At 53.5% G+C, this 21614-nt stretch overlaps 1 protein-coding gene across 1 annotated transcript in view; it reads left to right on the top strand.

The window, feature by feature from the left end:
* The first annotated feature begins 321 nt into the window (after window positions 1-321).
* Window positions 322-21614, top strand: part of LOC131208351 (dual specificity protein kinase splA-like) — a 38927-nt gene continuing 17634 nt past the window's right edge. Inside the window, exon 1 of the mRNA XM_058201468.1 lies at window positions 322-706. Coding sequence (XP_058057451.1) covers window positions 686-706 — 21 coding nt within the window. The 5' untranslated portion in view covers window positions 322-685. The remainder of the gene's footprint in view (window positions 707-21614) is intronic.

The following is a 21614-nucleotide window of genomic DNA, read 5'->3' as shown; positions in this document are numbered from 1 at the left end:
GTTCGCGACAGGGTGAACACATAACACTGCATGCGACCTTAGCTGGGGGCACCAGCATCCGAGATCCACTAACCCAGTCAGTGGACCGAACGCGATCGTGAACGTGAAGAGTAAAGATAAGCAGCACGGAGAAGGAGCTGCAAAAAATTACGCCGTGCGGATTGAACTGTCTGTCTGTGGCTGTGGAACAATAAGGACAACAAGGTTGAGAAAAGTATCGATTTCGAAATGTAATTGTTAAACTTATGATATCCGCAGCAATCGACGATCGAAAGCCGAAAAGTGGGAATTCACGGTTCGTCGTTACATGATCGCGCAAGTCTCCTGCCTGCTCCAGCCTGCTCAGTGCGATTTGCGTAACTAAATCCGGTGGTGCTCTCTCTCTTTCGCGCGTGTGTGAAAAGTTTATTTTTGCCGATTGCCGGTGCCACCGCCGGAACTCCGGTGAAGGACCCCAGACCCCCAGCCCAGGACCATCATGAAACAGGCAAATGGTCGTGTGTTCGATCGGAATAAAGTCACCGTGTCGTCCGCGTCGTCCGCACCGAACCGGAAGTGGTGAAGCGAGGTGAAGCGAGCGGAGGAGCGCCAGGAGGCGCCAACGATCCAACCAACCAGCGAACGAAGCCGCCGCCGGCGTGAAGGAGATCATCTTCTCGGACCGCCTCTCCGGGCCGGGCGCTTCATGGCCAACGTATGCAAAAAGGTAAGCGAGAAAACCGGATCACTTTTACGATCCTTCCTCGAGGTAAAGCCGATTCGGTGGGGGGTGCCCAAATGTGTTCCAGAACCCTGAACCGGCGTTCGGTGGGCAACCTTTTCGAAAAAGTCACCCACGGCGGGCTGACGGAAAGGACAACCCGAAAACTGCATGCCATGGCGTCCCTCTCCATTCTACTGACCTTCTGAACTGATTCCGTCTGCTCCGGATTCTAGAATATCCAACCCACGAAACGAGAACACTCGTTAAAGGTCACGCGTCCTTGGGACGATATATTCTGAAGTTTATTCACCGATTCGCCAATATGTGTGAGCAGCGCAAATTGACATTTGTGGGGAGAACAATTGGGGGCTCTGTGGCCAGTCCAGACATCCGGGTTCGTCCAGACGAATCATTCTGGTGCCCCTCCAGGCTGCTAAGTGATCGGTCGCTCTTGGAAAGCCTGCTAAAGAGTGTCTTGATGTTGAACCGGTTTGTCCGGGCAGATATTTGCACAAAACTCGCTTTTTGAGCCACAGCACCCGGGAGCCGTAGAAAGAAAAAAGATTAGAGCCCCCCGGTGAGGGGCAGAGGGATTCCCGCAGGCTGGGCGGCTGGTTCGCTGACCTTTCGCCGAAACCGGGATTCTGATGGCCGGCGGAATGCGGGCGTTGGCAGAAATGTCAACGAATCGATCCCTCGTTGGGCACTTTGGGCCCGCAGATTGTTTCCTGTGTTGCGTCGAGTGGCGAGATCCGCCAGATCAATGTCCGAACGGTCAGTGAGCGGGCGCGAATTGCGAAAACGGGCGGTGGGCACTAATTGAAGGTGGCGCCCGCTGACGCGGACTTTTCTTGCGCAAGCAAAGGCTCCGTCGGCCACTGGACGTTTCCCGATTACCATTTTCGCACCCTCGGCATCCATCCGGTGTGGGCCGGCCGGCTGACCTTTTTCTTCCCGCCGGCTGCCCGGAATGTGAGAAGCGCCACTGCCGATGCTGCGATTTATGCAATCGATCGAACTGTCGGTCGCACATGCGTGAGAGGTGCGCGAGCTGGCCGGAGCACGACACGCGATTTAGGACGGTGCCTTAGTCCCCGACTGACCGACCGAAGATTGGGGGGGCCCGGGAAGAGATGAAATATGAGATGAGCAGCCCGGAGCAGAGCCCGTAGCGCGCACGGGCCCTCTATCGACCGAGGGAAGCCATCTCCGCAGGACCGAGCGTCGAATTATGTAAGTTATTACCAGCTCACGATCTGTATTTCGGTCCAGTCGTGGTGCGGGTGCCGCTTTGGTTTTGGTCGTGGTCAGCTTTTATCATCTCTTCGGCCCGCCGGAGACCGACATCGCGCGGGGAGAGATTGTGGGAGTCGCGCCACGATTAGATGGAACTCATCTTTCGGGCCGCGCGGAATTCGTTGGAGTTCGTCGCTTCAACTTCACGACACGGCACCTTGGCTTGCGTAAGCTACGCAGCGAACGCTTTTCTGCGCAGTCATTCTTGGACGTGGAGCCGTCGGAGAATGGAACGAAGCGGTGGCCTGCTAGACCATCCAGTCCTTGAACTCACCAGCCAAGACCACATCCTGTTGGCACCACGCGGGCTGGAGCCTTTCACTTTGCGTAGCTGCGCGACGATCTGGTCGTGCTCTGGCTGGACCATCTCCCGGGCCGATCCCAGGAACTCGTCCCGACCGACCGGACCTACCGGACTGTGGTTGACATTTGAGAGGATGTATTACTGGGGCCAGAAAAAATCGGGAATCGGGAATCAATTTTTGAAACGGTCCGCCAAGTCTAAGTTCTTCTTAGGAATTGAATTATTCGTTTCAACTACTATTTCAACTATAAAGACTATTAAATGTGTTCTCGGAGCACCTTTTTGAACTTAGCGAATATGCAGAAGTCAGACGGTCAGGCCACTGCGATGGTTTCGGAATGATCTTGATCAAGTTTATGTCTAAATGATCACAAAAATGTGGTCCTAAAACATCACGAAACACCCGAAAAGTATTCTTTGTTGACAGTCTGGAGCTCGGTTAGAAATAATTCATAATACCCCAAACCACAATGATCGATTGCCGAACTGCTTCCCGTTATTTTTAGACCCCGGTAGTATAGGACAAAAAAGTGGAGGCGCAAAAAAAAGGCGTAATGGCGTCGTACCCGAACTGGTTACCCGGCTCAGCAGGAACGCCAGCCACCGGGCGGTTCTCAAGACGAAGAATACTGAAGTCACGCTAGTGTCGTGTAGAGTGTGGCCGACTTGAGGGCTCTGTGTGTGTTTTTAAGGACCTTTAAGGTGCACTCAGAACGTGCTAATTGTGAGAAGAAACCAACAAGGTATTAGCAGGTTTAATGATACAATGTATCCTCGGTGCGCGATCAGCAAAGCCCGAGCGGTTATGAGCGGTTCGCGTGTCTCGGACCGCCCGTAAGCATCGAATCGGCTAATTGAATCTCATTTCCGTTTCAATCACGCCCGACCGACCCGATTACGTGGTGTTATGCTCACCGCCCGGTGCTGTTTCGTCCGATCGTCTAGATTTCTGAGCTGTACCCCGTGCTGAAAATCCTTCGCTTCCTGTTGCACAATACTGCACTCGTAACGCCTCTTCGCGCATTTCATATTTAATACAAAACATCAATTAAACCCCGATTGCTTCTAATGGTCCAGCGCAAGCGTGGCCGAGAAACGCAAGCGCGGCCGAAGCCGTGTCAGCGAAGGGAAACATAAATACGGTGTTATATGTTTATTCGATTCGCGCAAACCACATCCACGTTGGCCGTTTCCTGGACAAGCCCTTTCGAAACAACCGGTGCGGTGTTGCCGGTACCGAACCGCAACAGGCGCTCACCTTTGCCATCGGGCGGCGGCACCGCAAAAAAGGCCCCCGACGTGTTTGTGTTCTTACCTACTTAGCTGGCCATTACGGAGCGTCAGCCACCTGCCTGCCACAGCCTGCGGACGGAATACGGAAAACATCGCGATCGCGATCGGTAGCCGGCTCGCGGATCGAAGATCGAAAATACGGTTCTTGTAACGACCAGACTGTCCCGAGCCCGAGGGGGGGCGGTTAAAAAATCGACTACAAGGCGATAACCGTTTTGCGTTTCCCATAACCACGCTAACACCACCCGACCATGCCGATGTTTTGTTGGCACGCTTATTGTTCCTTGTCCATCAGCCGGCGCGCACTCGCGTTGTACGTTGTTTGATTTTTTAAATGGTAAAATCGGTGCGCGCCGTAAAAGTCAAACGTAACGAACTGGGTGTTTGCCCCTTTGCAAAGGACGCCGGCGGGCACACCATTCGCGTATCATTTACGTGCAGGCGCACCTTACGCAGCGCAACACTTTTATGACAAATCATTTCGGGCGCTACCGTTGCCGCTCGGAAGCCGGCTGGCGGGGTCCTTGCGCATTATAATGGCGGTTCCCTCCCCTCTCGCCCACAGTAGGAAGCAAAAATCGAGCCGGCGACCGGCGCGGCACAAAAAACTTGGCCGACACCGCAAGCGACGAACCTCGGCGGGAGACATTCACTCGGCCACTTCAATCGAAATTCGGCACGGCCCGCACCGTTCGGTGTGAGCGTGGAGTTTTCGGAAATCAAAGCTCCACTCCGAGTGCGGGGTGGACCCGGGTCTCAGCCTGCTAGCTTGGGTATCTTCGGTGTTTCGGCCCGTACGGTTTGGTCATTATTAGCATTTGGCGATGCAAATTTCACCACCGCTGAGAGATCGCTGACACATCGGCCGACAATGGTAGCCACCCGTCAAAACAAGGACTGGCTCGACGCAGGTGCGCTTTTCAATAACCGCCGAGCACTGTCTGTCCGCGAGTTCAAATTGCCCAGAAGGCGTGTGGGCTCCTGCAGACCCCCAGACGTGTTTGTGTGGTAGGCAAGTGAAATTACTTTCCCCGGTGGTGGCCGCCGCCGCGGCGGTCTTATGCTGTTGATACCGCCCCTATGTTGATGTCGGTAGCGATCGTTTCGCGCGGTTTTTATCACATCACTGTAGTGCCGTTGCCATGAGGCCGTTGCTATGGTTCAATTGCCTTTCGGATTGGCCCGTTCATGGGGCGTTATAATTCACAGCGAGAGATCTCAACTAAAACTTCTTCTACGTCGGAGTTCGAGATTCCTGACCGAGGCCGCGCTGCGAGATCGATTAATCGAGACCGTTGTTAATCAGCCCGACGCCACAGTTTGTTGAATTCAATGTCAAAACAAACGAGCCCGGCCTCGTTAAAGTCCTCGATCCTCGGATCCGGTCCGGTGTCAAACTCCAATCAAAGCCACTTCCTCGTTCCACACGGCTCGCCTTCAATGTCAGCTCAAGTGCGGTGCGCTCCTCCTCGCGTCCTTCACTACGGCCAGCTGCTAACGCCCTTGTCTCTCTCTCTCTTTCTCTCTCGCTGTCGGAGGTGTTGGCGATTGTTCTGTCACCCGCGGTGCCGTTCCCCGACTCGCTCGATTCGAAAGATTCTCGATGCTCGGATTTCGCGATCTCACGCCGCGCTTCTGGGTGGGGCCTTCCAGACCTACGAACGGTTTAAGAATTTGAGGTTTGCACTGGTGCTTTACTTCTTTTTCTGCTTCTTCGGCTTTGTCTCCGGTAATGGTGAATTATTCCGTTCAGCTTGTAATCTGGGAGCCCCGCGTTAACCTCGATCCGTACGGGGCACGGAGCCTGCACGGCAGCCCCACCGCCGGCCTCCATTTGGGATTAAGAACAGGAATTAGTGCTGGCCGGCCGGTGAGACAAGCGTGAGATGCAAAGTGTGGCCCCCGCGTAGCAACAGCCACCGTCGCCGTTGCGGTTCAAGGCAACGGGGTTTCCTGGGAAAGTAATGGTTCCGAAGCGGGAGTTGCCGCCGATCTCCGTGTGGAAGGTGGTCGATCAAGGCCGCACACGGGGAGCCCGCAGGTTCCTATGGGCGGTGGCGTGGTCACCGGAGCTCGTGCTTCTCAGCGGGGCGCGTCGGGGCTGGGCGCCGTGTGTAACGGCGCCACTTAAACGACTCGCATGCCGATTGTCCTGCAGTAGGCCTGAGAGCTGGCGGTCCGTGCCATGAGTGAATGTACTGTTTATGGCGGGCGAGAATCGTTTTAAATTGCGAATTTTTATTCCCGCAGTCGCTAAAGCGCGCCCATCGAGTGTCGGTTGGCGGAGTTTTATTGATTTATAAATTTAAAGTAAGTTTGCGTGCGTCAGGTTACGATATTATTAATTTACGATCCTAGTAGGCGCATGTCAAGTGTCACCTGGTCAGAAGTTCAATGTATATGGGTGGTCCTTCTAGTGTTTGGAAGTTGAGGGCGCAGATTATCGATCGTGGCTATCGCTGTATGGCACGTAGTACACCGTCCTGTTGAAACCAAATGTCGTCCAAGTTTTAGGCTCCAGTTTCTCCAAAGAACCAATCAGCCAACATTTTTGTGTAGCGTACGTCATCGACATTTACGAAAAAAATGGGTCAATGATGGCGCCAGACCGAAATCCACAGCATTTTTACTCGTTGTGAGTGCATTGGATTTCGATTTAGGACGACGCTACGATTTAGGAGATAAAGACGGGATCGAGGATGAGCCAAATCTTGTCCAAGCAAGACTGCTGTCAAAAATTGACTAATAACTCAAAATGGCCGAACTTCTCACCATAAGTCACTGACATGTGTAGCAACCTAACGCCACAAAAAAAATCGAAAAGCCTTTGTAAATTTAGAATTATCACTACTTTTTCAACAGAGTTCGTATGTGGCTTCCGATCCCCAAATACCACAATTCTGCTTATTAACATAACCACCGAGATGGAAATGAGCTTTTCAAATTTCTGGAGGGAAAACACACCGCTTTGGAAATCAGTTTTAAAAATTTCTCAATTTTCTGAAAACGATCTATTTCGTAAATGTCAAAATTTTTAGCAAATGTTTACAGTTTCCAGAATGAACTTTGACGTTTTAAAAGTCAAGTAATCAAGATAGCTAAAACCGGGTACCGACTCGAAACAATCAAAGATTCCTGTGCCTCACGCAGTATGCCAGTCTAACCCGCCACGAAGTGAAGTTCTTCTAGCGAAGCTCATAAATACCATAAATTATGCTCAGGTCCTGCCGAAGCGTTTAACAGTGATCGAAGCTAATGGTGATGAAATTTGTCCCGCGGCCCGTCCAAGAACCGTAAATGACATTAGCACCTAGCGCGAGTGAGGCGGTGAGGTGCTTCCTCAGCAGTCAGTTTCTAACGGGTCAGGTCACCTCGTCGAAGGCCCCCCGCCCCCCTCAACGCCGACCACTTTGAGCCCACTTAAGGTAATTGTTTAATTTCCTTTCAGCAAGGTGGCCCAATCGTGGCTCGATTGGCCCACAACGCATCACATCAATCAGTGTGTCCTCGTTCGGGCCCATCCCGTGCCCTGAACGATTCCGACGATCGCTCACGGCACGACCCAGTCCCAGTCCCAGCCCACCATCCTGGGCTACCTTTGACCCAGTGCCGGTCCCCTCCCGATCAACCGGGAGACGCCTCAGCCGGCCCGAGGGACGTGTTTACTTTTCGGCATGCCACACGGCCCCCTAACCAGCCTGTCTGTCTGTCAACCGCGCCTCTCAACACACTCCCAGCACACACCGGGTGACCAGCCACCAGCTGGCTGGCTGGCTGGCTGGCGGCTCCAGTCAATCAGCCGGCCAGTGACCGTTTTACGACGGCGGCAGTTGAAAAGTGGCCCGCCTCGGCCCGCGAGATCGCGGCCCCGGTTGTTGTTGCGAGAATCGAGACGTCAAACGTGTGGCCCGCGCAACCGCAGCAACCGTTTAATTACCCACTTCACCGCTATTCGTGCGCATAATTGACTACCGGATTTGAGCGCGCGCGCCCGGGTCCTTATGCTCCGCAGTTCCCCGCTGACTGGCTGGCTGGCTGAAGTACAAAATTAATCCCATTTTCCAACGCCCCGCCGAGGGGCTGTCGATGGCCAGAATTCAATGGCGATTCGGGGGGATCAAACCTCGAGTTGCATAAGGCGTCGCTTGAGCCGAGGCGTGACATCCAGCGTCCACGATGGTCGTGGTTATGTGCAAAAAGGTGCACTTTTCTTTCGGCGATTGCGCTAAATTGTAACGCTCCCGGTCCCGGTCGGCACAGAATTGTAAGTCGCCGCCGACAGAACGCCAAAGTCGTGTTCACGCGTGCGGACACCATTGTCCAGTAGTCAAGTCTGCATTAATTGACGCTGCTGGGGCGGCGGCGGCACCATTTCCGTGAGCCGACCGACTGCCCACTGGAGCCCGAGTCGGACCCTAGTGACCATGGGCTAATTTGAGGCAGCCAGCCGGGTGTTGGACATAAGGCACGAATGTTGTTCGGGCCGCGGCCACAGAAAACAGTCCACATCTGCGGGGTCCACCGGTAACTTTCACTAAGCCCCGAAAGGCCCCGTTCACCGAAGGCGGGCCGGGCGCTGGCATTTGGCGAACTGGCGGCCAGTCCAATTAGAAGGTCTGTCCCGGGCCCAGGGTCTAAACGATGTGGAGCTATGATATGATAATTATTAGCCCGTGCGCCCGGCACAGTGCAATCGGCAACAACGTTACGGATTAACAGTCAGTCGACACACAGCCGGAAAGTCTACTTGCGGCATTTTTGGGGTGGCCCGTCCCCAAAACCCTAAATCAACCGACTGCTAAGAGGGCTGCGGGGCCGACCGGGCCCTGGCTGGCTGGCTGGCTGTTCAAATATTATTATATCATCAAGTGCCGGTGAAAAATTGCCACAAAATATCGGTACAATTCAATTAGCGGCGCATTTCAATCTATATATCGGGACCGGGGCCGGGCGAGATTTATTGGCCACGATTACCGGTGCAGGGAAGCGGCCATTGTGTGCTTATGTCGCAGGGGTTATGCTGCATGTTCGCTTTTGTACTCGCGGCTGGCACGAGGCTCGCGCTCGGTGATCGATGGTTCTAGCCGCGAGTGGGTAATAGAAAATATGGAGCCACCGAGGGCGAGTGATCTATGGGCTGGAGTCAGGGGGGAGTTCCGATCCGCAACAAAGCACCGATCGCCTGCGATCGCCATTGCTTCAAGGTGGCTAGGCCAGAGTAATAATACACCACCGGCGTGATGGATAATTTCAGTTCCCAGATGTGCGTTTCGTGGTGCCGATCGGAGCGACAAACATTGTTGCAGATATGCTTCTTTTCCCCGTCGCCATTACGTAAGCGGCAGGATTCGGAACTTACTGGCGGTGGTACTGTTTGTGGTAAAATTTACCGAATATCCGGGTAATAATTTCCCAGCTCCAAGGGAAAATGATCGCCTTTCGTTGAAAGCTCTTTTGCATCGAAAACGAAGCAAAGCGGTCCACATGCACCTGGTTCCATCGCCGACCCATCGCCAAGCTTCCCGGGGACCTTCCGGGACCGAATGATCGTCGTCCGTTTGGTCTGTAAAAATAAATTTTCAAATAATTGACATTTGACTGGATGGAAAGCGGCGACGGCGGCGTCGCGAACGTTTGCCATGGGAAAACCTAGCGTCGATGGAAAACCTGCGGCCCGGCAAAACTGAAACCCCTATCGCTGGTGGGGGCCATATTAGCTGAGGGGCCAGATCGCACCGTAAACGTGTTATTATGCTCAGTTCACACACCGAAGTGGTGTAGAAAGTGAAACCGTACGCGAAAACGGCGCCGCCACCACCGTCGCCGCCATTCGTCCGGAGTCGTTGTTTTCTTAAACTATTTTCCGAGTTTTTCGACATCATTCGGCATCCAAATAAAGAGCGCACAAATTGGCGCAAGCGAGGTGCCACTGTGTCTAATTGTCAGTCAGCCACAATATGGTTCGGATGATTTCGATGAGGATCTCTCGTTTCTTGTTCCGCTACGATCCAATACGATCACTTTCACTTTGCTGGGCGCCCCCCGCCCCATCGGGCCTCGAAGCAAACGCAATCAAATGAAGTTGCCAAATCGTTTGCCATTGGCAGGTGGTAAAAACAATAAACAGAAATTGCATGAAACCTACCCATCAGGTGGTCGCTTTACAATGTACGCACCAGGCAGCGCAAAAAACAACACGGCTCCAACTTTCTTCGGTGTTCGAATTCCTCGCAGGCGGCGCCGATTCGATGCGCCAAATGTCTGCAAATGTCGGATTTTATTATTCGCTCGGGATTAAGCGAATTAATCGCGATGCGGTGTGCCGTAATAGGTCGCAATTGGTGCAGCTTTTCTCTCGTTACGCCGGCATCGACATCCGGACGCATGGCTGGACGCGGTGAAATCGATGATCGAACAGAGTGGTGATCGCTGATCGAAGCCGTTTTTCGCTGACCCGTTTCGCAAAGTTTATTCTAGTTCCTTGTTATTTACATCAACCGATCGATCGCTCGAGCGAGAGAACGAGCGTAATTTATGTTTCGGGAAGGATCTGATCTTAAACTGATCTCCAATAAATTACGGTGTGTTAATGGCCACACGCGAAGCACAATTTTATTCGCTACTTTAGAGCCCCCATTTCAAGTGTCAACAGCTCGCGGCTCACGCATGATCGCATATTTACGTTTGCATAGCAAAGGTCACTAGTGTGGCCTTCGTTCGTGCTCTAGCTTTTGCGAGAATCCGGTGTAATTAGGATGCGTGATTTATCGGCCCGCGGAATGAGTCCGGAAATGCCACGTGATGGCGGACAACTGGTCTTCACGGGAGAGGCGTTCGGCCACCTTTTTAAATTCAAAAACAGTAGTTTTATAACTCGATCGGACCAAAACCATCACGAAACGGTAAATATGTCAAGCGTCAAACGGCACGGTATTATCATTATCTAACCCCGCACCTGAACCCCCGCGATCGGCCGCCGCCGCCGGCCTGTGGGCTACTTATTGAGGTTGGCCATGGTTGGCGGGTTGGGTTCGTATTCGCGCGAAAGCAGTTCGACCGCCGAACGAGGGCAGCAGAAACTGGTACAGCGATTGCAAATATCGTGCACGATCGACGGACGGCCGGGCAGTCCGATATGGGGATACGTCGTGGCCCTCGTGGGTTTGTCACGCCGGCCACTCGGGACACAATCGGGCGGACGGGGTTCGCGTAAGTGAATGTTCGCGGTTCACGCCGGTCCTGTGAGTGGGCACACGTACACGCCTCTCTTTCTCCTTCGACTAAGAGAATCGAAAAATGAAAACATCAACTCGCCTCACGAAAACGGCGGCGCTAGAAATCCTCAAAGTGCGCCGTAATGGATAAGGAAAATAGCAAACGGTTCAGACCCTCTGAGTGTATGGAGGTCTCTGTACTGAGGGCGCTGGAACAAACTACTGGGAGGTCCAGCTTCCACCAAGGAGTTCGCAAATGTGTATCAACGAACGGTGGCTCGGCGATACGAACCTGTAGACCAATTGGTGTCCGATGGGGGCCAGCGAGGGACAAGCCATGTGACAAGCGCGACAAACTGCTAAACAGCTGAGCGCGAAGCCCCGGCGAAGCCTTCCGCGCGGGACGCACACAATCAATATGTACAATCACGTTCATATTATTTATATTTTCACTTCAACTTCACTCACTTTCGATCGGCGCGACGTGGCCCCGCAGAGCCCGGGACGGGAGGTGGGAAAAGTGCTCATTACATAAATATGCTATTAACGTACATGTGTGTGTTTTTTTTCTCTTGCAATCTATTTTCTTACGCACCCGCGATCGTGAGCAGTCGGGCCCGCCCGGATCGCGGCCCGAGAAAGCCAGCCCACGGGCTCGATAAGAACGCAAAGTTTGATTTGCGATACGCGTTTGGGAAAAAATGAGGGCGCCATTTTTCAAATTGGACACTTGTACCCCTAGCGGCCTGCATCTTTTTTTCCATTTAATTATGTAGACCACACGGAAATTGACTGCCGATCGATCGCAGACGAGACGAGAGAGACAGAGAGTTTCGTATGCACCCCTCATGCTCAATCGTCTTCGCGCGGCAAATGATCTTTCCTTCGAACTTATTAGCTAATGCCTCTAATCATACCGAATTAACCCTAAACCCCGCTTGCGAAACGTATCCCCCGTTGCTGATAGGAACTGCTTGTTAGCGTGAGGGCCAGATCCCCGTGTGTGGCAATCATGTGCCTTCGACGATCATTTTCGACTCTTCGAGGGCGTCGAGCGTCGAAGGGCCGCCACCTAAATAGACACCTCAAATTAGCTAAGTGTCTCTATCGACCCTCGCGTGGATCGGGGAAGCCCATCGGGCACGGTGGCTACTACTCTACCCGGCCGTAGGTATGCAAATCGAATCGCTAATGTCGATTATTTCGCGTCTCTCCACCGTGAGGTTAAGGGGTCGGATCGGTTGCGCCCTGTGATTGATCAATCCGGCACTGCAAAAAGGAAGTTTGACGCTGGTGAAACCCGCCACACTAACCGCCGCGGCTTTTTACTATCATTTAAAGGGGTCATTGCAAAATAGGCGACCCGGCCCCGGTCGCCAACGATTTCCTTAAGGAAATTGGCGGTCTTCAGGCCAGGTTCTTGGGCAAGTCTTGGGTCTCGACGGCAGGTCGAATGGTTGCGTTTGCGAATGCGGCTGGCGGATTGAGGTCACGAGCGGGCGAGGTAGGAAGCGTTTTGGTGCTCCGGCGGGTCCACGAGTACACCTCTATGCGTGGGCCGATAATAAGGTGGCCCGGGCACACAATTATGAGCATGGCCAGGCCAGGCCGGCGAGATGGAATTGTCGGAGTGCTGGAGTTTCGGCACACAAAAAGGGCTCTAGTGGAGTCCTTGGGTGGCCCCACTTACAATGATCGGTTTATTGAGCAGCATTATCGACGGCGGTTTCTCGGGATCGTTGCGCAAAACCGGTACCACCCGGCAGAAACCAAGTTCTTATATTTGGCTGGCGCCGTCGAACGATCTTACGAAATGCTGTACATTCACAGCCCATAAACTTATGTTAAAGGCCGAACTAATCCGTCATTTTCTCGAGATTAACTTCTCACCGATCCATACGGTGCTCCGCCCGGCATCAGCCTGGTGGACAAATTATTCCGAGAGAAACAACACAATACAACGCAGCATGGCGGGGGTCCGCGATGCATCCAGCTCAAGGCTGTCGTCGTCGGCAAGAAGCGAGCTGTTGGCAGGTCAACGGGGTCCTTCTCGTAGAATTGTAACATTCCAATCATCTTGTTCGGCTTCCAGCTACTCAACGGCAGCTAATAAATCTTTGCCGAAAAAAAAAAAAATCGGTATCGGACCCCCTGCTGCGGCTGACGTTGACGTCCCAATCGTCGGCGATCGTCGATCGCACGCACGATCTCCGCGTACCGCACGCACGCAAGCACTGTCAACACAGTGCAGCGTGGCGAGGCGCGTCAAGAATGAAGTGGCAGCTAAATGGCAGCTTTATTTGGCTTGTTAACTGCCTCACACCGTCCGAGCGAGCGAAACGATCATCGCCCTGCAGCGCTTTCGGTTCGGATTCGGTGCTCACCAACCCTTGTCAAATCCTTCGCATCCGCTGCGCGGCCTGTGGCACGATTGAGACATGTTGTCCAGTGAACGGTATCCCTCCCGGGGGCTCCATGATTAAGCTCTTCAAGGATATTCTAAGCCCTCGCACGCCCCGTTTGTTTCGTACGATAAAACGAAAGACTGCAAGCGACGAACCCTTTCCGAACGCACACGAATGAGTCACCGGTCGAAACCGATCGAAAATTGAGTGTGAGATTATCGATCTTTTGACGGGGCCAAAGCGTTCCGTACGTTCCGATCCGTTCGCCGTTCCTGGCAGGTCAAGAGTGCGAAATAGTCTGCGGTCGCTGCGGACGGGAAAGGAACGTTCCCGCATTCCGGCCGAAGGGGTTTGGTCGGTTACCGAAAATTAAGTCAATCAATTCAACTCATGCACACCGCGTGCGTCACTTGCGCACGCTGACCACGCCAGCATGGCCGGCGATCGGTATGCCACGGTCGCCGGCTCAAGTGGTCGGCGTCGGCGCCGGCGATACCGAGCAACAGCGAGTCACCCCTTCACGGTCGGAACCCCCGACGGTTTGGCACGGTTTCGCACTCATTCCCGCCACCCACCCGCGTGCCCGCGCCCCCGCGGCGGGTGTCCGGCCGTGGCGAAGATAGATGGTGCATGTTGAAGGCATTTAAATTTTTTGTTGTGCTTCTCTCTTTCAACGTGCTTCCTGCTGCTGCCGCCGTGGCGGCTGGCGCCCTTCAAGGAACCGATTTTCTATTCATGCTCTCAAAACCTGTGCACCTTATTCGGTTCGGAAACGGCCCCCACCTCGCGAAACATGATTCAATTAACATAATTCGCATTCAGTGTTCGGGCGATGGCGCGGGCTCCTTGCGCGAGTCCCGGCGGTGGCGAAAGGCTGGAAAGGCCCATTGCGTTGGCGTCTGCGGTCGGCGGTCGAGCTACAACAAATTAGCTCGAAAATTTGTAACAGAGACTCCGGCGCGGCGGACAAGGGCGCGAGCACCGAAGGCTCACTCCCTCCGCTCGAGAATGCGTGTAACGATCTCCCCGCCATCGCCGTCGTCAAACTGGCGATCCTTTCGGAAGGCGAAGGCAGTTTGTCTCCCACTCTCCGACTACGGGGGACCTTTCCGGTGCCATTCACTTGACCACAGCCCGAAACGGAACCGCAGCCGCCGTGGTGTCGAGTAAGGCACAGGACGCTCGGGTGGCCCACTTGTAAATCAGCTGTTCGACGGATCAGCGCGGGATTCCGATCCCGCTAGCTTCGCTCCTCCGTACGGAATTCTAATCGCGACACCCGCGGGGCCCGCCACCGCCGGCCACATTACGCGCGCGCCGCACCGGTTCGGCCGCGTAACCGCGCAAGTTCCGCGTGTTTTCGCGGAAACGTAATAACAGTAAAAGGTGAGAGAAGGCAGGTGTGGGTACGTCGCGATCGCCGGGCCCACCGGCGAAGGATGCCGCGGCGCGGTTTGGCGTGGTCCGCGGCGGTTGCGTGACGGACCCGGACCCGGACTCGGACCCCGCCGGCGGCCATTAGCATTCTCGCCGAGTTTCTCCACCGGAGCGTAATTTATGTGACGTGTCGTCGGCCCACCTTTCTTTACCGTGCGCGCTACCGAATGAATCATTGCGGTGCAACGGCCACAAGTCAACTGTTTCGTGTGTGTGCGTGCGCGTGTGTGTTTTGAAAATTCGAAATGAAGGTAACGGTCATTCTTTTTGGTGACAGAAATTCTGCGACAACTGGACAATTTTTGAACTATTCAAATGCACTCCTTCTCAGCGTTAAGCCCTGTCCACACGCTACGATAATCGTTACGATATTCACTGCACAGACGTCACTTTTGAATAATCGACGCAGATCTAGAAAATCTGAGCAAACGAGCATCAATATCTGACCAATTTTCAAACATGTGGCGGTTGATGGCGGTTTGACATGTTGATGTTTTGTTTTGGCTGCTTGTTTATATTGTGGATGCTTCATTCAAGATAGCATACCTTCGTCAACGTTCGCGAGAGTGTTCAAATGAATTAATAAAAATTTACGAAAGTCTGCCATGTCTTTTGCTAGTAAAAAATAAAGAACATAGTGATCGCAATAAAAAGGCGGAGGCATACGATGCTTTAATTAAAAAATATAAGGATATCGACTCCACCTGCACTATGCACCTGATATGCTGCATTTTCTGCAGGATCAAGAGACCCCGAGGGTCATCCTCATATAGTTCCTCCAATCGTTTGGTTCGTCTTCCAATACACGCAAAAGTTTAACGTGAGAATAATGGCTTTGCTTTGAAAGCCATTTCCTCGACCACTGTAACCTCTTCGCACGTTCTATTTTTTGCTTTTTAACCGAAAAGCACAATGTTAAGGCAAACCCACACAGTGTTGCTTCCATGGCTGTTTCCATAATATTGACAACGGTAGATCCGTTGCAAATCGTTATGAAAAGTCGTAGCGTGTGGACGCTCCACAGATAGCTACGATAAATGACTTTGATAGATCGTAGCTATGCATCGTAGCGATACATTGTAGCGTGTGGACAGGGCATTAGGAAGTTATGCGGTGACAGCTAACTAAATCGAAGTTACCTATGGGAACTTTACTTTCGCCCCGTTAAGTTAGTTGAGTGTAGTGTCCCAAATATAATGAAAAATTTCCCATTTCAACATAGTTTGAATTAGATTATTAATTAGAATCGAGCAGCTTCACATAATCGAAGAGGAAAAAAAAGACGTACGTTCAGCTCGAAGTCTCTCGTGTAACAGAGTATTTTGTTAAGAAGTGCCCCACAATTATTCCCCAATATTGCAACTACTCCAAGAAAATATCTTCAATTCGCGAATTTGCAAGTTCCAACGTAATAAAAATACCGGCCCCAAGTAGTGTCGAAAAAAGCCCATGAAAAGCCTAGAGTTTCGCCTTCGCGAGCGGATTTACGCCTTGCTCAAAGCTTGCTCGGATGGAACCACGTGCGGATCCAATTAACATGTTTCACGTACGGAGCCAAGTAAACCGCGCTGACAGGCGAAACCCTGCCAGCCTTCAACGGCCAGCCAGTGTTTTGTTTGCCGATCGATCGCACCGATTTGTGCGGAAATCGGAAGAAACCACCGCCCCCCCCCCCCAAAAAAAAAACCGTGAGGACGAACCCCACGAAGCGCAAGTGCATAATGCGGTGCAGACGGGTGCGAGTGGAGCGATGGTGGTGGTACGTAATGGAGTTATTAATCACGAAATGCACCACCAGCCGGACCGGAAAGCTGTTGCATCGATCCGACCCGGCCCAGCGGTGGGTGCGCGCGCTTGAGAATTGAATAATGTGCGGATGTTTCATCGGAATCCGAACGCAACGAACCCCCCGCACGGCACGCGCCTCCCTCAGGAGCACACGTCGCGTTCGGGGCGGAAACAGCTTCTTCGGCGGGGTGGCTTACGCCACCCCGGACAAGAAGGTTGGCCGCAACATTGTGGGTTACGATGGCTGCTGGCTGGAGCGTTTACGGGGTTTACGATTGAGCAAAAGACCATTCTTTGGGTGGGCGGCGGACAGGCAGGCCCGTAAACGGGGCGAAAAGAAGGTGGCTAGAATATTAATTCCAGCCCAACCGGTGGCGCAGGAACGCAGCCGCTCCACCCGCCAGCTCCGTTCGGTGACAGTAATGGGCGCTAATGGCGCGTTGACGCAATGTTCACTAACCTTGGCGCGGATCGAAGGGGGGTCCGGGCCACCGGTGGTATCGAGCAATCCGTTGGTGAATCATGCCACCGACCCGGCTGTATGTACACTCCTCAGGGCCATACGCTTCGAGCCTAAAAAGGGCGAATTTTGTACAGGAAAAAAATCGTAGCGTAACCAATCGGATTTTGAAAAAAACCTTCAATGACACCGTGAAGATGGTCACAAAGTTCAACGTACTCGACAGTTTAATCAATTTCCGATGAACCGTCAATGAACCGTGACCGGAGCCCGGGGCTCGTAAGTGGAATTGCGCATCGACACCTAGCAACCTTTCTAGGCTTGCCGGCACTCTCAGATGCGGTCACAAGCCAACGAACCGTGAAACACCGTGGCCACCGGCAGGACTGGCAACCGGCGATGGTGGGGCGTAATGGTGGGGTAGCGCATCAGGATGTCGCGCCTTTTAACCCACCGCGGCGCAGGGCGCAGGAAAGTGCCAACCAGGCATGTCCGAGCGAGGCTTCCTTATCGCCGTGCGCCTTCTGACCACCGGTCCGATGTCAAGGTAAGCCGCGTTGACGGGCACCGCGGATGAGCGAACAGGTTCGTCGCCTGCCCGGGCGCCCAGCTCGCTGGTCCGGCCCGGCCACACACGACTAATCGCGATCGTCCGCGCTTCCTTGTTGTGGTCACGCGCCGAGGCCTTTCCGATGCGTTCGGGAGCCGGTTTTCGGTGTGTGTCGTCTGCCTTTCGCCGGGGCAGTGGCCGATTTGCTGATAATTGGTCACGCGGGGGGTCCAGGGGGGTTGTGGCAGAAAAAGCAAGAAAAACAAAGTACTGCGAAAGTACTGTACCCTTTGCCGCAGATCTTGACATTCGCTCGGCCAAGGACGGCCAGGATGCAGATCCCTCTCCTGAGAAGGTGAGGGAAGGTGCCGCTCGTGAATGCTGAGATTCGGAATCAAGTGGCCGCCGTCTGATCGATCGACAGTGATCCCTTGCTTGTGGGGATATGATTAGAAAGGATATCTTGCCTTACGAACACGCTAATCCGCTGTGATTGATATGATAAGCCACTCCACACTCGGCGAGCTTATGTTGTACGGTCCCAATGATCGTGAACGGCCAAAGTCTACTCCACCCAATCAAGGTCAGCCTGATGTGGGTGTGGGACAGCCGTTACTGCGCCCACTCACCCAAATGACCCACTGGCCGCTTGCCTGGCGGTGGAAAGATTTGGAACAGTTTCCTGTGTACGTGTGACCGATAGCCAAACATGGCCGGCGGGTCGTTATAATCTCCGGAGTCGGAGTCGTTTACGTGACCACATGCGACCACCTATTAACGGGCCGTAGTGAGGGCCCAAAATGGGTGGACAAATGGGGTGTGCCAGTGCGTTACCGTTCGTTCGGGGCCCGGGTGCGGGTGACATAATTCCTTGGAAGGTGTAGGAAGGTGACCAACGCCTAGCTAATGGCATTGATACTTGGAAGAAAAAGGGAACCCGCAAAACAGTGGAACGAAGGGGACTCGATGTGTGTCACTTCGCTGTTGCTTTCGTTCAGGTTAAAACTCGATTGAGGTTAAATCAACATGGTCCACATTGTGGCAAATCAGATTGTGCGGGTTCAATTGAAAAATGATGCCGGGCCCGGAATCCTTGTTGTCGCCGTTCCGTGCCGTGCCGTGCCGTGCCGTGCCGTGCCGTGCGATCATCTCGAACTAACCTCATTAGCCGCGGGCGGCCCGTGCTAAACATGCTGATTACCCCGTCAGCAAAGTACCCGTCATGACGTCCGTGGCCACGTGGCCAATCCGATCCGGCCGGCGCTGGCTGGCAGAACCAATAATCTACTGTTATGATTCAATTAGAGCGCCGCGGCCAGCGCGACTTTAATTATGAAACGGTTTGTTTTGCCCCTCACCAGGGCAGCCAGCCAGGTGGTGGCCACCGACGGGTGCAGGTGCCTCTTTGAAGTGCTTACGAGGGCCGGTCTAATGATGTGGTGTGCGAATCGCGGCGTTCTCGACGAAGGTCTCCAAGGTACCCTGCGGACGACGCGGCCACTACCGCTGTTTCCAATTCCACTGACCAGGATCTTGACGGTGAGCGAAAAAAAAAGAATGAACGCACCTCCGTCCGTAAGGCGCGATCGCAAGAGCGACGACTGTTTACTTTTCGGATGGTAAGTATTGTGTTCGAGTCGAGTCGAGCACGCCTTCGCGAGTGCACGCCTCAGGACACACGCGTGCAACCTGCGCACCAACCGCCGATTGAAGCCACACTTCGATGAATCGATCGATCGGGGCTTGCCCCGGTGTGCGCCAACCGCATGCCGAGGAATTTCACCTTGGGCTGCCAGCCCGGCCACGCAGCTGGCGCGAAAGACCTCCTCCTCGTCCGCTAGGCCTTGGATGCCAGGTTGCAACGTGTGGCCATTAGTCGCTATACATTGTCCGGGATCCGAGCCACGGACCGACGGGTTTAGTGGTCTCGGAGGTCTTCGAGTGTTCGAGAAGATTCTCGCAAACGATCAAACCCTGCGGCTGCTCCGGCGCATGTGCACCTAAAATGGTCATCATGCGCTAGAAGCCACCGAGGAATGAACCGCAAGGAAGCCGGCCGCCAGTGGGTCACCGAAACAATTGCTTTCGCCATAAACGGCCTCGAGTTGAATGAAGAATTAATGCGGCACCGTAAAGCACCGTAAAGCGCGATAAAGGTCAGCCAGCCGTGCACTGCTCTAACCTCGACCTTTCCGATGTCGCGGACCCCTGCTGACCGTTCGCGATTCCATTCGCGGTTCACGCTTTCGGAGCGAGCAAAATTTAACATTTTTATGACCGTGACTGGGTTGGTAGCATCGGATCACCGAAATTTATGTTGCCGCTCCGGCTGGGTTGTGTAATGGTTGCACTACCCCCCGCAGCAACCGGAACGGAATTATGTCACAAAACGGGAAGTGCAACTGCAATGAATCAATAAATTACGCCCGAATCGAATCGGGCGTCATCGGTGCACCGGTGGCACGGTGAATAAATTCCGTTTAATGATCAATTAATCCCGAAAGATGGTGGTGGCCAATCGAATTACACTAAAGACCTCGGTGACAACTCTCTTCGGTGGCTTCCCGGGGCTGGCGCGTTACGCTCAGCGCATGATAATAACATTTCAGCATAATTAAGTTCGATCGCTGGCTGGCCCGGGACGGGATGCATCTCCTTAAATGGTGTGCGTTTATAAATTATGCCCGCACCAATAAAAGCGGGAGCGAGTGAGACGCACAAATGAACGTGAGTTAAAAGTTAATCACATAATTTTATGTTTATTTTCTGTCCTCTCCGTCCGCAGGTAAATATGTTGATGAAGATTGATGCCATTAAAACGGGATTTTGAAAAGGCGGCGGCCATACCAGACCAGACTGCGATCCGCGTGCTGTCATTCGCGTGTCCTTGTGGCGGCGGCGGCGTGAATTGTAAGTAACGCGCGAAATAAAAAATGGAATAACATTTTACACAAAAAGCGATTTAAAGCGATCCCATTTTGCCTTAACGAAACCAATGCGCTGCGTGTTTGAGGAGCATTGAATATGCAAATGCCGCCAACATGATCGTTAGTTTTCACACCTGATTAAAATGCACCACCGTTTCCTCTTCCGTGTCTCTGTGTGTGTGCTCACTATACAGATCAAACATTCATCAATTTTGCAGCCTGAGGCCCACCATTTCGTATGTGCACTCACGCAAAAACCAACTACCGAATCCGAGTCGCTTCCGCTTTCCGGGGTGCAACAGAAGTCTAATTGGCTTTCGACACCCCCAGGATCCGGTTGTGCTGTGTGGGCCTTTAGGGACACCATCTCCTGCCCGTGTCCTGCCGGGTACAATAAATTCTTCAAGCTGCTAACCGGCCGTGAAAGTGCAACAGTTCACTTCCGTTTTCCGTGACAACTCCGCCGCTGGGCCAGCCGTAGAGACGCGCAGCAGGACCCACACGCGGTGAATGCAAATCCTCGCCACGGGGCACCCGGTCCGGTCCGGACACCCGTGGCATGATGTATGCTCAGTTCGCGCGCTCGACATCCAACTGGTTTGGCCACTGGAAACGATGCTCTCGGCTGCGATTGGTGCGCCTGCGATGCACCATCATTAGAAAACGCACGCGCAAGGTTCGTCCCGGTGCAGATCCCGAAGCGTGGCACCGATCAATCACCGGCAGGGCTGCGATGTGTTACAATAATGCCTAGCACCCCAGGATCGGAAGATAAATTGGTGACGGCAGCATTAGTAGGCCATCGGGGGGGGGGATCGGTGCATCTGATCTCCGGTTGGGTCGGCTGATTTGCATAAGACACATTCATCAAACCCCGTCGGCAGTAAGGTCACTTTAAAACGCCATCTCTTTATGGTTGTAAATAATTTGTGGCATTTTTTACACCGTCGTCCCGATCGTCCTCATTAGGAGCGTTCTAGAAAGAATGGCCACCTGGAGGCCACCAAGCGGCGGCGCTCAAATTGTCAGTCGCCGCGTGATCGCCTCGCGCGATCTGACGAGATCCTTGTTCGATCGAAGAATGGACGACCCCGGCCGTTAGGGTGACATCCACACCGAGGAACGCGATGAATACATGCCAGCAATTAAGGTCGAAGGATTGGTCACCGAGGCTTCGGTTGGAATGCCGGTCGAAGGTGAACACAACGTGCCCGTAATTTCGCCCGTTTTGGTCGCA

This window comes from Anopheles bellator, chromosome 1 (assembly GCF_943735745.2).
Source record: "Anopheles bellator chromosome 1, idAnoBellAS_SP24_06.2, whole genome shotgun sequence".
NCBI classification, from domain to species: Eukaryota; Metazoa; Arthropoda; class Insecta; order Diptera; family Culicidae; genus Anopheles; species Anopheles bellator.
This window is presented reverse-complemented; position numbering and strand designations above follow the sequence as displayed.